This window comes from Pelmatolapia mariae, linkage group LG5, assembly GCF_036321145.2.
Source record: "Pelmatolapia mariae isolate MD_Pm_ZW linkage group LG5, Pm_UMD_F_2, whole genome shotgun sequence".
NCBI classification, from domain to species: domain Eukaryota; kingdom Metazoa; phylum Chordata; class Actinopteri; order Cichliformes; family Cichlidae; genus Pelmatolapia; species Pelmatolapia mariae.
The window spans coordinates 27,104,064-27,120,740 of record NC_086231.1 but is presented as its reverse complement, the minus strand read 5'-3'; the positions used below and the strand labels follow the sequence as shown (position 1 = coordinate 27,120,740).

The 16,677-nt window shown below is 38.1% G+C and overlaps 2 protein-coding genes across 18 annotated transcripts in view; one reads left to right on the top strand and one right to left on the bottom strand.

Moving 5' to 3' along the window:
* Positions 1–4,365: 4,365 nt before the first annotated feature.
* On the top strand, positions 4,366–6,353 carry cd8a (CD8a molecule). Its single transcript, XM_063475003.1, has 6 exons — positions 4,366–4,499; positions 4,607–4,930; positions 5,018–5,116; positions 5,193–5,303; positions 5,467–5,506; positions 5,952–6,353. The coding sequence occupies exons 1-6, from the start codon at positions 4,451–4,453 to the stop codon at positions 6,001–6,003; spliced, it is 675 nt and encodes a 224-aa protein (XP_063331073.1). The 5' UTR covers positions 4,366–4,450; the 3' UTR covers positions 6,004–6,353.
* A 290-nt stretch (positions 6,354–6,643) lies between these two features.
* cast (calpastatin) overlaps positions 6,644–16,677 on the bottom strand; it is a 32,376-nt gene continuing 22,342 nt past the window's right edge. For 4 of the 17 annotated variants that reach the window (XM_063474547.1, XM_063474549.1, XM_063474546.1 and 1 more), the window contains exons 6-35: positions 16,565–16,609; positions 16,380–16,481; positions 16,146–16,226; positions 15,450–15,488; positions 14,680–14,763; positions 14,435–14,506; positions 14,219–14,338; positions 13,908–14,030; positions 13,730–13,834; positions 13,495–13,611; positions 13,166–13,276; positions 13,019–13,087; positions 12,777–12,872; positions 12,545–12,649; positions 12,345–12,461; positions 12,112–12,219; positions 11,841–11,954; positions 11,577–11,651; positions 11,347–11,451; positions 11,017–11,133; positions 10,775–10,885; positions 10,581–10,688; positions 10,378–10,482; positions 10,180–10,272; positions 9,686–9,730; positions 9,449–9,586; positions 8,966–9,052; positions 8,666–8,695; positions 8,287–8,393; positions 6,645–8,189 (exon numbers count right to left, since the gene is read on the bottom strand). In XM_063474547.1, coding sequence (XP_063330617.1) covers positions 8,295–8,393; positions 8,666–8,695; positions 8,966–9,052; positions 9,449–9,586; positions 9,686–9,730; positions 10,180–10,272; positions 10,378–10,482; positions 10,581–10,688; positions 10,775–10,885; positions 11,017–11,133; positions 11,347–11,451; positions 11,577–11,651; positions 11,841–11,954; positions 12,112–12,219; positions 12,345–12,461; positions 12,545–12,649; positions 12,777–12,872; positions 13,019–13,087; positions 13,166–13,276; positions 13,495–13,611; positions 13,730–13,834; positions 13,908–14,030; positions 14,219–14,338; positions 14,435–14,506; positions 14,680–14,763; positions 15,450–15,488; positions 16,146–16,226; positions 16,380–16,481; positions 16,565–16,609 — 2,721 coding nt within the window. In that variant the 3' untranslated portion in view covers positions 6,645–8,189; positions 8,287–8,294. Of the gene's footprint in view, positions 8,190–8,286; positions 8,394–8,665; positions 8,696–8,965; positions 9,053–9,448; positions 9,587–9,685; positions 9,731–10,179; positions 10,273–10,377; positions 10,483–10,580; positions 10,689–10,774; positions 10,886–11,016; positions 11,134–11,346; positions 11,452–11,576; positions 11,652–11,840; positions 11,955–12,111; positions 12,220–12,344; positions 12,462–12,544; positions 12,650–12,776; positions 12,873–13,018; positions 13,088–13,165; positions 13,277–13,494; positions 13,612–13,729; positions 13,835–13,907; positions 14,031–14,218; positions 14,339–14,434; positions 14,507–14,679; positions 14,764–15,449; positions 15,489–16,145; positions 16,227–16,379; positions 16,482–16,564; positions 16,610–16,677 lie in introns of all 17 variants that reach the window. The other 13 variants (XM_063474555.1, XM_063474554.1, XM_063474556.2 and 10 more) reach the window with 10 other exon arrangements.

Genomic DNA, 16,677 nt, shown 5'->3' with positions numbered 1-16,677 from the left:
GAACCCATGGGGTCAGAGCCGACCCCATGGGTTTTCTAGGGAAACCATGGGGTCAAATTTGACCCCATGGGTTCTCCAGGGTTAAGAAAAGCATCGCTCGGGTGGAAAAAATGTAAGTATGAGATAATCTTAAGACACAGCAACACAAATCAGAAAGGTGCACCAACTCATTGGGTAGAAAACTTAATATTGTAAAATTTGTAGAGTTTGTTGTTTGTATTTGCTTTTAATTTAAACAGATGTATTAAAAACTTATCGAACCCTTACACATTATTACCATATGTCAGTAAATTCATTAAGTTATGTGATGTATGCTAAAAAGAATGGATTTCTTCAGCTTTCTGTTTCTAGATAGATTTATTTAAAACATGAGACACAGTTGAAACTAAATGCACACAGATATGATGAACTGTAAACATTATTTTTTGTAATCCAGTTTTCTGATGTCTCCTTCATTTGTTTCCTGTAATATTAGAGTCAAATCAGACATACAGGGTTTTTTTTTTTTTAATTTTTTAAATTTCATTTTTTGGAGCATAAATCATGGAAAACAAGTGCTTAAATTCCAAAAAATGCAATTTAATCCAGTACTTTTCTTCTGAAATATTGAAACAGCCATAAACTATAACAGCGTGCGATTTCTAATCTAATGATATGGCAGTGCTATATACTCAACTGTTTGTGGTGAAATCCATAACTATTATCTCATGTTACGTCTTGCTACAGATACAAAATACATAAAAGCTGCATATTTCTATATTATTTAATTAAATATAAGTAATATGTACATTCTGACACTCCGTTTTGAATAAATCCCATTTAGGATAAACTTATATTACCTGTTTGAAAATGCAGTTTTCTAATACAGACCTTTTTTGATAAAATATTAAGTACAGTTTCATGAATGTAATAAGAGTCAATACACAGAAAAATTGAGGTTTTTCCTTTCATGTCGTCTTTAGAGACACGTATGTACAGAAAGTGTTGTGCACTATTTTCAAAACTCTATTTAAAAGTGCAACAAACAAAATTCTTCCAAGCGCTTTAGTGGGAAGAGGTTAACTCTAAGGGGATATTAAATAACACGTATAATTTCCAATTTGTCACATTTATATAAACTATTTCAGCTTCCTTAGCAAAAATCCCAAACAGTATACGTAAATATATCACGTCGTCAGATTGACATTACATAAGAGCCAGATATTTAGAATTTTTCCTCTATAACATGGCCTGAGTGTAAATTCTGACGCTCTATTTTGAATAACATCAGCCCATTCAGGACAAATTTGTGCTGCTTGTAAAAAGCCCATTAACTGCTTGAAAGCAGTTTTACAGTGTAGACCTTTTTGAGATATCAGTATCAATGAGATGTGTTCTTACTTAGCAAAAGCCAAAAAAGTAAAGGAAAAAGAAAGTCGTAACAGGAAGTGTTATCCACAAATTATAAAAAAGATTCTGACCAAATCACTTTGAAGTCTTTTAGAGCGCTCCATTTCTACTTACTCCAATCCTCTTGATGCTCTTGGTTTCCACTTTACTCCTTTTTCTATAATGCTTGAAACCAGACCAGCCAGTTGAGCAGCAGAGCAATGATAACTGAGCCAAAGTGAACAAAAAAATACTATTCAAATGTGTTTACTGGTAATGAAGGTGGCATTTTCAGAACACAAGGATATTCAGCATTATTGTGCTACCTTTTTTTTTCACTGGCTTCCCCTGGTCACCCACCACATAATCACACACACACACGCTCAGGTTTCAGGTTGGAGATCCCCTGTGTGACTAAGATAGGGAAGCCCATGCAGGTGTGTTTGTGAGTGACTCAACCCTGAAACAGAGAGATGGAAAGGTGAAGTGGGCTAATTGTGTGCTTTTTGACTGGGTCTTCCCTTTGATAAGATGCATCAACAGAATCCCCTATTAGCTGAAAACAATGCAAGACTGAAACTTTGTTTTCATCTTGATTTAATTTGTAATAAATGTAAAAGTGACTTATTGAAAACAAAAATAGGGTCAATGACATTCTGAATTTCGAGGAATTATTGTAACAGTTGAAAGAAAGAAAGAAAGAAAGAAAGAAAGAAAGAAAGAAAGAAAGAAAGAAAGAAAGAAGCTAAATGAAATTTTTTTAAAATAACTGTGTCCTCTTGTTACTCTCACTCCCCCCTCTTTTTCATTCTTTCTGTCTCCTCCCACCCATGGAACAGATCACCCACAAAAGCGCAAAATGTCAGCACTCAGTGCCCATTACCAAATTGCTGCATTTATTTTCCAGCACTGAACCGGAAAAAGGGCTTCGAGTTGCGCCATAGCAGCTGTTGCTCTACTCAGTTTATCTGAAGGGGGTTTCACTTCCGTACAGCTCTTAGACAACATTTCACTTGAAATGATACGAGCTGTAATGCTTTATGGTTGCTACGTTCTTCTTTCCTTTTGCTAGAGTTGTTCGTTCAATAGAGCTTTATAGACTCTGAATGAAACTGATAAGATTTAAACTGAATATTCTAGCAATTTAATGAATTCAAATTTCTGTCTTTTCCCATAATAAAAATTGTAGTATCTTTTGTTAGCTCACAAGCGGTTTTCTTTAAATTTTCAGTCCCCCAAGTCCCCAAAGACCAAAAAAAAAAAAGAAAGACCTGATAGCCATTATATTTAAGAATGATTTCACACTGTGGCTCATGCATAGCATAGCAAAACAATAAAAACATAGAAAAAAATGTTAAGAATGTTACTTTTGTTAATTTTGCACAAGATTAAAATCGTGTGCTGTACCCTCCATCCAATAGAAGAAGTACTTGTATGAATATGTGTGAATGGATGAAAGAGGCAAGTTATATAAAGCGCTATGAGTGCTAAAGAAACGTAGAAAAGCACTAAGAACCAGTCTATTTACCATTCAGACCAATGTCACAGAACATATTTTCCATTACTTGTTTCAGCTGGTGTACACCTGTAATAAAATGAATTATTCAGGTTTGACTAATACTTCAAATTATTTTACATAAATTTGTGTCTTTGCTCAGAAGTATGTCTTGATGCATGCTTAATCATCCAGGTAAATGAATCCCAAAAAGTTGATTCTGTGCATCTGGACTGGGCTGTGAGTTGATCAGATCCTGACCTCACAGCCTGTTGTTCATTCAGTGGGCTAGTTTCAGTTATTGTGCAAAGGTACTGTTTATAAGGTTGGGGAAACCTGCAGTCAGTCAGGTGACGAAACGTTGCTCCCACTTAAAACGCTACGTCCAGATGAACAGAATCAGCTTTTTGGGATGCTCAGAAGTATGTTTTGTGATTTTATTCAAGGATTCAGTGCACTGATAGCAACATGGCGCTAAGTCATTTTGCTGCCATCTAATGGTGTAAATATCGGTCTTGTGTAAGCGTTGTAACACTGCACAACACCGTAAAGAAATCGCATGCCTAACATTGGATTTTAGGGGTGTTTGCCTGTGCAATACAGTACTTTTAAATAATTTGGAACAATGAAAATATTGGAAATTGTCATAAATTAGTCCAGTATAAAGGTAAAAATCTTAAATCTTAAATATAAAATATAACATTCACAGTGATTATAAATTTAAGAGGACAACAATCTCTTCAGAACTTGAGAAGATGGGAAATCACTTAAGTGATTATTAGTTTATATAATAATAGTATATCTTAATTTTTTTTAAATTATTTTAGTGATGTTATATTTGTGTTATATATCTTGTGCTTGTCATTTCTATGTTATATGTACAGTTTGAAGGCTTTTTGCCCGTATTTCAGAACGTGGTGATGTTAAAAACTGGGGTGTAAGATGTAATTAGAGTCTTAGAAAAGGAATCTGAGAGACCCTGATGCTTGCTGTTTTACTCTTAACTAAACTATTATATTTCTCTAAACTAGTTTAATCTGAGAGATTAAAATATAGCAATGTTTGCAATCTTTGAATGTTTAAATTTCAGCAATCACTCACCAAAGGGAGGTCAAATTCAAATTACATAGCAATGTCAAAGTGACTGTTAGAAATTCAAGATGAAATTTCAACAAAGAAAAGTTTGGTATAATGCACCATTTAATTTGTGCAGAATTGGTGTAGAGTTGCGTGAACTATGTTCGGTGTGCATCATTTTCACTTCCTATCTCATCCATTTTCAGCCTACATACTGCGCACTGCTGCATTTGTGTGCCAATAGTTTGTGGATGAAGTAGTGATGTTCATTGCTTCAAACCAGAGGTAGAGGAGTGAAGTGCAGATTGGGTGGGTTACAAAGATTGTGCAGACCACGATAGTGTTGCAGGAGGCCTCTGCAAGACTCTGCTGCAATGGTCCCATTTGACAGAGCAGAGAAGAAGGTTACAGCTGGGGCGGGGTTTCATATCACGCTGAATTATCTCCCAGCAGACTTCAATAAACACCAAAAAGACGTGTTTAGCTCCTATTCTCGTCTGCAAGATTAAAATGGACCAAAAATGGCTTCTGATTCTGGTGATCGTGGTGTCTTGTCAGAGTAAGTTGAACTTAATTATTAAGTGTTATCTGATTTGTTTTTTAGTTTTTTGCTCACGTTCCCAGAAACTCTTTTTTTTTCTGCTCTCATTTTATAAAATCTTTTAGAATTTACTCCAGGAGCTGCCAAAGACCAAATAGCAAAGGAAGGACAGAAGGTTGAAATATACTGTAAACCTGAACACACAACGGGGGCCAGCATGGTTGTCTGGTTTCGAGTCCTGAGCAATTTTCGCATGGAATTCATTGGGTCTTTCAGCACAAGTGGCATACCAAAGACAGTGACAGCAAACTTTAACGAGCTCTACACTTACGCAAATGATCGTCTAACACTGAGGTCCTTCAAAAAAACCGATACTGGCCAATATGGCTGTGCGACACTTTACCAAGGTACTAAAATGGATTTTGGAGACGTAACACAAATATCTGCAGGTAAGTTTTGTTTCTTTGATTTGGTTTCATTCAGGATGTTTATTTTTTTTGGTATGTTAACACTTAACTTTTACTTCTTTATTTAAGAAAAAACTGTAGTTAAAACTGAAGCACCACCAACATGTACCACCACACAGAGTGTGCCCAAAATTACAACCTGTGCTTGTGAAGGCAAGAAAGGAGGAGGCAAGTGTTCAAAATCACAATGATGTGTTATAACATTTATCATATTCATGTTTCATGAAGGATGCTTCATTTTCAGAATGGGAGTACAGTTCTGCTATTACTTGTAGTCCAATAATGCTGGGAGCTCTTGCTGGTGGCTGTGGCCTTTTTCTTCTACTCCTCATCATCACCATCTTGTACTGCAATCGTAAGTACATCTTCAATATGAAACCTAAACAGTCTTCATGTGGATATAATTTGTAACTGAATGATATATAAATTCTGTCATTTCCTGCACTTTGAAAGCTGAAAACTATTGTAAAATCTGTAATATTTTCACCTCAAGTTTAAATGCTTTCAATTACCTGTAGGGATAAGGACACGGAGATGCCCACACCATCACAAAAGAAGGTAAGCTATTCCTTTAAAAAAAAAAATTAACATTATCGTTCCATTTGGCACTTTAGTCTAGGAATACAGTCCATGAATAATTGAGGAATACTTAGGTTATTAGTCCAAGTTCCCTTAACATCAGGAACCACACCCAGACAGCAAAATGACATTTTAGACTTTTTTTTGTTAATATTGTTTAGCGATTTTCTTTTTTCTTATTTTCATTAATATTTCTTTTGAAAATTTTTTTTTTATATAATATTAAAATACCTAAATTAAATAGCCATACCCATAGTATTTTATGATTGTTGTTGGATGTTTTTTCTCCTGTATTTTCAATTACACTTATAGTCTATTTGAAGAAAACCGTCCTTTTTTACATAAAAAAAACAAAGGCTACTAATTATTTTTTTTTACATATATGGTTTAAATTGACATCTCTTTTTTTCCTTTTAAAATGTAGACCTCGAACGGCGCCTCCTGCAAAAGAAGCGATGCCCGGCAGATATGTTTAATCTAAATGGTGAAATTTCAGACACTTCTTTGCTTTCATGCTATTGCTGCATCTTCTCATCCTGTTTGCTAAAGTCAACCTAAAACATTTTCTTTGTTTGTGAAAATATAAGATGGTTTTAAAGTGGTTGTGTATTCAGCGCATAAATGGAAAGCCTTTTATTGCCAACAGTGAGTTATAATTTTCATGTGGCTTGATGGCTAACAACACTGTTTTGTCACAGGTAGATTGAACCCTTTTAATGATAACTGTGTGGTTTAAAGAGTTTATTTTGCAAATCCACATCGATTCTTATGGTTACGGGTACGACTGAAGATGATCCTGAGAAGCATATTCATTTTGTTTCTGAACTGTGAGCAATAATTGTATATAATTCTTTTGAATTTAAATATTTTGTATTTAACTTTTTGGGAAGTTTTAAAAGCAATAACAGTGTGCTTTTGTTTTGCATTCTGCACACACTTTATTTGAATTGCTGCACTTGCATTTAGTCATCAAAACAATTTAAAGCAGATTTTTGTTTTTTTGATGGCTTGTTTAAAATTACACTTACTCCAAAAGTATTTGATTTTATTCATTCACATGTTTTTAAGGCTGTAGAGTAATACTGAAAAGAACAAATATGGCACGTTCTTTTGTTTTTGCTTTTAATTGTAGTACATCCTCAAAAAAAAAAAATTCTCGTTTCTATTTGCAACATAAAACACTGTACAAAATAAAATAAAAAAAATTAAAACCACTCAGACAAGCATTCCTTCTTCAATGAACTGTATTTGACTTTATTAGATTTTATTTTTTCCACACATCAAACCCACTCATTTGGATTCCCATCAGTCATTCAGGGTCTTGGCACAAAAGTAGATTTGAGCAAAAGACATTTGTTTTTTAAGCCCCCCCCCCTTGAGTCTAAAGGAAGTGGGGTGCTACAACTGTAAGCAGAGCGCAAAACCACAAGTCAAGAGCGGATAAAAAAAATTCTTTCATAGGAGATTACACTCCCACGCACTTTAATACATACACATTTCCCCTTGCACCTTTACAAACACATTGTTTGTTCACCTTTCCTACAATATTTAGTTATTTTCTCCAGCATATGAAGTCAGTTAATGTTATCTTTTGTTTCTCTTTTAAGGTACAATAATAATAAAATGATAATGCATGATTTATTTATGTATTTTTTTCAATTTAGTTAGCATTTCCCCTTATACATCTCATATCTTGGCTTAACTCCACAAAAAAAAGGGTGGAATTATAGTGACTAACTTTACAATTGAAAGCGATAGCCCTTTGTAAATTACAGTGTTGTGTTACGTAGAGCAAAACACTTTTACAGCTCACAAACAACGGCAGTTTACAAAGCTTGTAAACATCCTGCTTCAATAAGTGCACTTTTGAACGTCTTTTTTTTCCTTTCTGCAAACCCAAATACACAGAAAAAGACCTTCTACTTGACAGATATTGCTCTGTTTAACGAGAGGCATTTGCAAAAAGCTCTCCAATACAGAATTAATTAGAACACCTCCTGGGAAATCCACATATTCAATAATGTAAACTATGTATTGTTTAAAATATAAGTGAACTAAGCTGTACACTAGTGTCTTATGTAATGGTGTCCAATCACGATAGAAAAACTTTTTGTGTGTGTGTACATCTGGATTGCACAAAACTTCCCGGTGCTATACACCTACTCCATACTGCTCTCACACAAGTTGAGTCTCCACTGCTCCAACTAATGTCACAACACCAGCAGGTTTAGGTCACCGGTGTTGTAATAGAAGTGTTTTGCTGGCGGAAAAAGAAAAAAACTAAACAAAAAAACCCCACCTGTCAACTGTGATGTACATGCGTGATTCTTGGCACCCAAAAAAGTTTTCCCACAGTTTCACTTCTTTCATTTCCATCCAGTTTTTAAAAGTCTCTTTCATATTCTCTAAAAAAACCAAAAAAAAAATCCCAAAACAAACCTTCTTATCTTTGAACTGTAAAGCAGATAGGTGTTTAAGTGTGCGTGCATGTCCATTTGTGCTTCTATGTGTGTGCATTGCGTAAATGTTATGGGTATGTGTAGGTTTTTTCTTGACTCCAATATACATTCTTAACAATTTACAAAAATAGAATCGTTATCCAGAGAGCAGCTCCCTCACCGATGCGTCCACGTGGCCTGGAGGACAGATTTAAAGCGACAACCTGTAACAAGTGATATTCAGCAGTCAGTTTAAAAACTTGACATGTATCCTCCTAATATTCAGGTTTTTTAAAATCACTTAAATATGACAAATCTTACCATGTGACCTAGCTCTTGGCTCCCTTCTTTGTAGAAGCTGGCACAACGTCTGAGCTTCTCTGAGCTGATAGCTGGTCGGGGGCAGATGGTTCCTCTGCTTGTTGTTTCTGATGTTTTTAACAAATAAGTATTAAAATTGATAAAGAAGAATTCATGCCTTTGCAGTATTACAGGCTGAAATCAACATCAGGCAAAGCAGCGTGAGGAGCGTGAGCAGCATGTCACATGCCACTATGTGTAGGCACCTGCAGAAATTAGAATTCAATAACTGCTTCTGCTGTGAGACTTTGGCTCAGTTATAAGTGCACAGATCCAGTGTGTCAGAGACGTTGCTTATTCAGCCTAAATTAGGTCTTCATGCAGCAGACGATTTGCTTACTTTAGATTTTGACTTTGACTTGCTCTTTCCCTGTAACAAAGTCGACACCTTGATTAGGCTCTACAACTCACACTGCTCCATGACGTAGTGAGCACAGACACAGTAACAGCTAGTGAGGAAACTTATAGGGGGCGCCATGTACCAATGAGAAATACATGTTCTGCAATCATTCTTCTGAAGTGCAGCTTAGTCAGAAGCGTTTTTCTTAGAAGCTTCCAAGAAAAAGATGTACATTTGGTCCTATTTCTTATAGTAAAGTGTAATACATAAACACTTCTAAATGGTCATATAGATTTTTACCTTTGGTTTGTCTGTTTTAGATTTTCCTTTTACTGGATCTGGAAGCAGGGTATCAGACAGGGACTCCAGAACAGGACCAGCCATCGGCTAGAAAAGCAAGAATAAATAAATAACAGTTAATAAACTCAAGAAGATCATAAGAAAGCATTTTCTAGAAGTGGTTTCAGGTACAAAGATGGTAGGACTAAAACAACTAAGTAAGGACCATTTTTAACACTGTAAGTAATCATCAGTGACAGCCTCAATCACGGCCTATTAGGTGGCTCTCCCTGGTATGAGCTCATTGTTCCTTTGTCAGGATGAGCAAGTAATCTATTGTGAAAGCAAAGATTAGGATTATGGTCGTCACCAACTATGAGTCAAACCTCACAACGCTCAGTTAAGGTGAGACAGACACATGTCTCACACCTTGATGGAGTTTAGCTAATATTAGCTAGAAGGAGTAGAAATGGTAGGTTTGCCTGCGTTTTATTTCTCCACTACCTTCAGAGGAGCTGAGTCCAGCACAGGAGGTTCCAACTTTGTTGTGGCAGCACACGAGGTGACCGGTGCATCAGGCTTGGGAGCATCAGAGAAGTCACTGGACAGCATTTCTAAGGCTGTTGTGTCATCCATACTCTTCTGCAGAGTGGTAAAAAGGGAATGCTTTATTGTAATCTTTCACATATATCATTAATGTTTATTTCATTTTAGAAATATTGTATTATGTGAGGAACTGACCTCCTTGGGGATGGTGGCAGCTTTTTTCTTTGCTTCTTCCATTTTCTTTAAAATGAAATTCATGAAGTTTAGACTCTCAATAAAGCAACAAATGCTATATTACACTTTATAAATGTCCCTGTCACATGTTGCAGTCTTCAGTAGTGTATGGATGGACTAGTCAGAAGATTTACTTATTTGTAAATAACAAGATTATAAAGTGTAAAAGACTTCTTTTTTCACAATATTACATACTGACTGAAAAATACAGTTAAATGAACGAATAGTGTCTCTGATCATGTTTTGTATTATTATTAGTTCACAGTATTTAATGTAATTCTCATTACCCAACCCAGCTTGCAGCAGACTATCAAGAGCAACAACAATCTATATGTTCACATCTTTAATGTAGGAAAGTTGTACTGAGTAAATGCATGGATTGGTAGAGTAATTGATGGACTGCTAAGTAAATGTACTTCACTTTTAGGATCTCATTTCAAAGGCTGTCAGGTTACCTTACGGTCTTCCTCAGTGGGTCGATACTCTGGTGGTAGTGTGTCATCTCTCTCTCCCATTTTAATAAGCTTCTCCTCAGCAATCGTTTTCTCCTGCAACAACAAGGCAAATCAAAACAGCTGAAGTGGCATGCAGATTTTTTATTATTATTTTAAATTATTTCTATTTCTATTCTTATTTTAAACCATGCTGGCTACCTTGACGGGATCTTTAACAGGACCTGGGGCAGGCTGAGGTACAGGTTTGATATCCCCCAAGGTGTCTGACAGAGCATCAAGGGCATTGTCTGCTCCAGCTTCCAGCTGCATGTGCAAAAACCCCAGAAAAAAATATGATTTTGATGTAGCTGCAGATAGTTGTATAAAGAGTATAAGTAAATGAGAAACACTTGAGCCTTTACCTGTGGCTTTGTTTGTGTAGGAATACGAGGTTCTGACTTCACTGCCGGTGCAGCGCTGGAGGCAACCAAGTCTCCGGCCAAGGACTTAAGAGCAGTGTCTGCAGAGGCCTGAGGGGGAGACAGAATACAATCCTATGCTTAAAATCGATAATACTCAACTTGAAATTAATACTATTGCTTTCAAAGATCTGTACCTGTGCAGAAGGAGCTGAGGAACAGACGACAGGAGCCTGGACAGCAGGAGCGGCTGAAGAACTGAAGTCTCCAGACAAAATATCCAGAGCATCATCAGTATTTATCTTGGGCTGCAGGAGAAGATGAAGAGAGAGAATAAGCCGTTATTTTAATTACTAAATGTACATATTCTTTATGGGTTTTTTTCCATTAATAAATAACTAACTTTTGTTGCTTAGAAATAGATTTGCCCTGGGCTCACCTCAGGTTTGGGAGCAGGCAGTTTTTTGAGATCTTCCTCTTTAAATCTGTAATCTGGAGGAAGTGTATCCTCCCTCTCTCCTACACGCACACCCTTCTCCTTTTTGACTTTGCCCTCCTGAAAAAGGGGAAATAAGGTGAATGACTGGCTGGTCCAGACACTCTGTTTCTCCTAAATACAGATTTTTTAAAAGGGTTCTAAACAGGACAAGTGTTTAACAAAACCAAATATGTGCATGGATAATTCAGTTGTATTGGTATACTATTACTGGAAAGTATAAATATGTCACTCATAATAAAACAACACTATATGTTTTTGGGCACCACATACCGAGACAATATCCTCAGGTCTGAGTTTTGGAGACTCTGGCTTTGGTGCATCTGTTGGCAGTGTTTCACTGAGAGCACTGAGAGCATCCAGAGAGATGGAGTCACCCTGAGGAGTGAGAGAAGAGGAACTTCATAGGCCAGTTTTAGACAAGGCATGTTATACAGCTCTGAATGATAAATGAAAAACTAAAGCCAAAAGAAATCAGAAGACTTTTGATTCCTCACAGTTACCTTCTCAATTTTGGGCTTTGTCTGTTGTGCGCTTACATCGACTTTGTTAGGTTGTTCCACGGGACAGACTGTTTTCTGCAGAAACGCAGAGATGGAAAAAAAAAGGACTGAAAACAAAGACATGAATGTAGAGGGCACAATGACAGCCATGGTGGCAAAAATAAAAACAAAATAATATTTATTTATTTGCTTGGCAGGGAAATCCACTATGGAAGGAAAAAAAATAGTTTATGCAAAAACCCACATTCACACCAACAGCTTTACCTCTGGTGGCTTCTTTGATGGAGGAGGGACTGGTGCATGAACTCCAGAAGCCTTAGCTGAAGCCACAAACTCTCCAGAGAGTACATCAAGAGCTGACAAATCCTCTACTTTTGCCTGAAAAGCAGAGATAAGAGTTTGAAACAAAGCAGTGAAACAATACTGCAGTTTTATATTTTGTAGGGACTCCCAAAAAAACAAGTTGCAGACTTTTCATTTTTAGAGATACATGCATTGTTTATGTGCAGGAACTAACAACTGATTCACAGTGTACCTGTGTAGGAGGAGCTGACGAGCAGACGACAGGAGCCTGGACAGCAGGAGCTGAAGAACTGAAGTCTCCAGACAAAATGTCCAGAGCATCATCAGTGTCTATCTTGGGCTGCGGGAGGAGACAAAGCAAAGGTTAAATCAAGTTACTAAATGTTCAACAGTTGTAGATCTACGCGTTTCATGAGCTTAATGTGCTGAAGTTTAACCCATAAAGTAAATTTCCTTCAGTCTCACCTCGGGTTTTGGAGGAGGCAGTTTTTTGGGGTCTTCCTCTTTAAACCTGTAACCTGGTGGAAGAGTGTCGTCTCGCTCTCCTACACGTACACCCTTCTCCGCCTTCACTTTGCCCTCCTGTACATAGAGAAAGAGAATAAAATTACCTGGTGAAAAAAAAAGTTATCAAAAATTATGCTAGGGTGTAGCTTCACTCTTACAGAGACGATATCTTTAGGTTTGAGTTTGGGGGATTCAGGTTTTGGTGCATCTGCTGGTAATGTGTCGCCCAGAGCACTGAGAGCATCCAGAGACATGGAGCCACCCTGAAGAGAGAACAGGATTTATCAAACTATTAAAAATAAAACGTCTGTCTAAAGAATATGAAGTGAAACAAGAATGGGAAGAAGGGCAAAAAAGAAGAAAAACGATTCCACACATCTTATATCAAACCTTGTCGGTCTCTGGTTTGGTGTCCTTCCCAGCAGCAGGTTTGTGTTCTTGTGCTTTCTTCTCAGCAGAAGGAGGAGCTGCAGCTGATTCCACTTTCTACACCAGACAACACAGATGGCAGTAAAGAAAAAGCCCAACTCAAAATAAATCTTGCTATTTCACTCAGTATATAACTTATGCCATGATGTACACTGTTATTTTACAGATCTCTTAAAAAATGATTGTAAGTAGTTCTGCTGTACCTTAGCAGTAGCTGCTGAGAGTCCAGCCTCCACCTTGGCTTTCTTATCAGCGGGAGGAGCGGGAGATTTCTGCAGCAATCACAAAACACCATTAAAACTGGATATTAGATTTTATACAGTGGTGTCACTGATCGAGCCAGAGCTTACCTGTACAGGAGCAGCTGAGGAGCAGACAGGAGCCTGGACAGCAGGAGCTGTTGAAGCAGTACTGAAGTCCCCAGACAAAATGTCCAGTGCATCATCAGCGTCAATCTTGGGCTGCAAGGGTCGGGTCGGGCAGATATGACGTAAAGAAAGAGAAGATATTTGACATTCTTCAAGATTCCTGATATTATCCTCAGAAAATGTGATGTTATGTGCATACAAAGAAAACAAACCTATAAAATCTATAACTTTTTAAATATCAGTATCAACACTGGCCTCAAAAATCCATCATCAATGGAGCTCATCGTTAAATGAATTCACTCTGGGCTCACCTCGGGTTTTGGAGGGGGCAGTTTTTTGAGGTCTTCCTCTTTGAACCTGTAACCTGGAGGAAGCGTGTCCTCCCTCTCTCCTACACGTACACCCTTCTCCTTCTTCACTTTTCCCTCCTGTACAAAGAAAAGGGGACAAAGTGAGACATCGTCTAGCAATGAATCTTATGTGTAACTGAACTAAAGTGACTGCAGAGTTGCTGCTTAAGACAGTGCAGCTGTTTGTGCCTCTTACCGATACAATGTCCTGAGGTCTGACTTTGGGGGGTTCAGGTTTTGGTGCATCTTTTGGTAGTGTGTCAGACAGAGCACCGAGAGCATCCAGAGACATGGAGTCACCCTGAAGAAAGAACATGGCGTTTATGACCAGCTAATGACACCCGTGTTGTTTAACCTCATCTCCTGCCTCTCACCTCACTGGTCTTGGGCTTGGTGCCTGCTTTGGTATCCAGTCCAGCCTTGACAGAGACATCGGGAGTGGTTTTATCTGTCTTGGCTTTCTTATCAGCAGGAGCAGCCGCAGGAGATACCGCTTTCTACAAGAGCAAACAGACAAATGTTTTAGTTTTTACTGATCCCTGCAGAATGACAATGTAACTTTAATCAGGTTTATTTTCAGTGTAGTAAAATTTTGGCTTTAACTTTAACAGCTATAAGAAATTTACGTATTAAAACATTTTAAGACAGAGCTAAGATCTGTAAGTAACCATTACAGTAAAAGTACCGTGCTGGAAGAAGAAAGTCCAGCCTCCAGTGAGAAGTCATCTGAGACTTTCTCCATCTTAGCTTTTTTATCAGCTGGAGGAGCTGCCATAGGAGGAACTGCTGCAGGAGTTTCAGCTTTCTGCAACAAAAGGGACAGCAGGGACGAAACAGCATCAGCCTCTGTAGTTAGACACTGCTGTAATGACACATCAGGGACTTAAAAATGTCAATTTACCTTCACAGGAGGAGGTGCAAAGTTCGCAGGGCCAGCAGAAGAAGCACTTATAGTCTCAACATGTGCCTTTTGCTATTTATTTTATTCATGGAAAAAAAAAAACACAATGAGACTTGTTAGACCTTTAAGACAAAAATGATATTATTGGAGCCAATACAGTCTACAGCACAGGTGCCATACTAGGAGTGTGCAGCACATACATTAAATGGAAGTAGCAGCTAAGTGCTTCATGCTTAAAGACTGACCTCTTGCTTCTTGGGTCCAGGCTGACCAGTTGATTTAAAATCAGCTGAAAGGGAATCAAGGGCCGCGTCTGTGCTCAGTGGTTTCTGAAATGAAAAATACTGTGCGTTACACCAACCTTATTTCTAAAATAATTAAGTCAGAAAGAATTACTCCAAAGTTCCACTAGAGGGCATGAGTGGCCAAATCAAAAGGCAAAATAATGCAAACCAGACTTGTACCAACAGTGAAGGAAAAGTACAGACACACCCTTTACATTCCACAGACGCCAAAAACTCACAAATACTTTCTCTTAAGAGACGCGGGTGACACAAATCACGTTGACTCCACAAAAATATGACCTACATAAAATTGAAACCATTAAACTCACACAGGAAGAAAGAATAGAAAGACTTGGTGAGACACTGAACCAAAAAAGCTTCTTCCATGCCAGGAGGCCAAAGTGGGAGTCAGCTATGATGCAAATGTGGGTGTGTTAGTGAGTGTGAGTAACTATGAACACTCGTGCTGATAGCAAACTGTTTAACTGGTGTATCACTGTGCACAATGTAAGTGTGCATGTGACAGGGCACATATATTTGTGAGTGTTTGGGTTTGGTCGGACAGGAGCCAACAAGCTCAAACGGAGAAGGTGGTTTGTTAGGACAACACCCAACACATTCTCCACCCAAGAGGAACGGGTAGATTATACAGTGGAAACAGCACTTCCTGCGTGTGTGAGTTATCTGGACTACAAAGAACTGATAGCAGGAGTTTCAAAAGCTTTACTTACAGGGACATCCACAGGTTTAGCATCTGCAGGAGATGGACCCTAGAAAGTATAAAGTAATTTTACACTTGGTAAGAAAAATAAAATGGTGAAATCATTTAAGATCTGAAAAGGCCTTCTAATTCTAATTCTATGTAATAAACATGCCAGTAGTTATTGTTACCTCTGGCAAGCATATTGGTTTGGTTTGTCTGCTTCTTTTTGTTTAGCAGGATCATTTTTTAATACATTGCTGATGGATTTGCATGAAAATGTTACCAAAAAAAGAAATGGAGCTTGGTTTTTCTTTAAAGCAATTACATTTTGGATGTAATCTGGATTTGAGATTTTGGCAAGATTTTATATTGCAAGGTCGAATTGGACATTTCCTGCCATAGCCTCAGGAATAGGAAAAGGCTAAGACATATCCTCTTGATTTTCACATGAAAATATCAGACTAATCTGGATCAAATATCCTTCCAGATGCAGGAGTCAGCCACTCTTGCTTCATACTAACAAGTTATCAGTCCTAAATTTTAATTTGGTGTCAAAGTCATGCCTGTAAAGCAACTTTGTCTAAAGAACATAAGCTAAAAGTGACAGTTTCCTACCAACATAAAGTAGTCCCTATGAATTTGTCAGTGAAGCACACAGAAGCAAAGTTAAAGAGTGAGGTTGGGTAGAAAGTTTAGAAAGCAGTGGAAAGTGGTGCACACTGACCGTATTTTTGAATCTGTAGTCTGGAGGCAGTGTGTCGTCCCTTTCTCCACACTTCTGACCTTTCTCAGAGGTGATGTCACGCTGTGACACATGCATTACACGGTTACACACTCAAGGCCCATGCAGCTTGCTGCTCACTTTCTAAAGCACACACACACACACACACACACACACACACACACACACACACACGCACTCCGACATGTATGCTTGCACACTGTGGCTATGCTATACCTCTTTGACCTCTGGCCCCGTGAACACAGGCTCTGGGCGAGCGACAGGATCAGTTGATGGTAATATGTTGGCCAGCTCGTCGATTGCATCCACCGGAGGTGCCTGCGCATGCAACACAGCTCAGCACACAAGAGCAAGCAACATGCTTTTCAAAGGAAACTAGCACTGCTACATTACGTCTTTACCTGTTGGGCTCCTTTAGCTGCCGTGGATGTAACCTCCGCCTGAACCTGCAACACAGATCCAGAATCAGGCCACAGACCTTAACAACACAATATATCCATTGTGCTATTAGGAG

What these genes read in the sequence shown, in the direction of transcription:
- cd8a (XM_063475003.1), top strand. Translation starts at nt 4,451, where the DNA reads ATGGACCAAAAATGGCTTCTGATTCTGGTGATCGTGGTGTCTTGTCAG. An exon ending in CGTAACACAAATATCTGCAG is followed by an intron (nt 4,931 to 5,017) that starts GTAAGTTTTGTT and finishes TCTTTATTTAAG; the next exon opens with AAAAAACTGTAGTTAAAACT. An exon ending in CCACACCATCACAAAAGAAG is followed by an intron (nt 5,507 to 5,951) that starts GTAAGCTATTCC and finishes TTTAAAATGTAG; the next exon opens with ACCTCGAACGGCGCCTCCTG.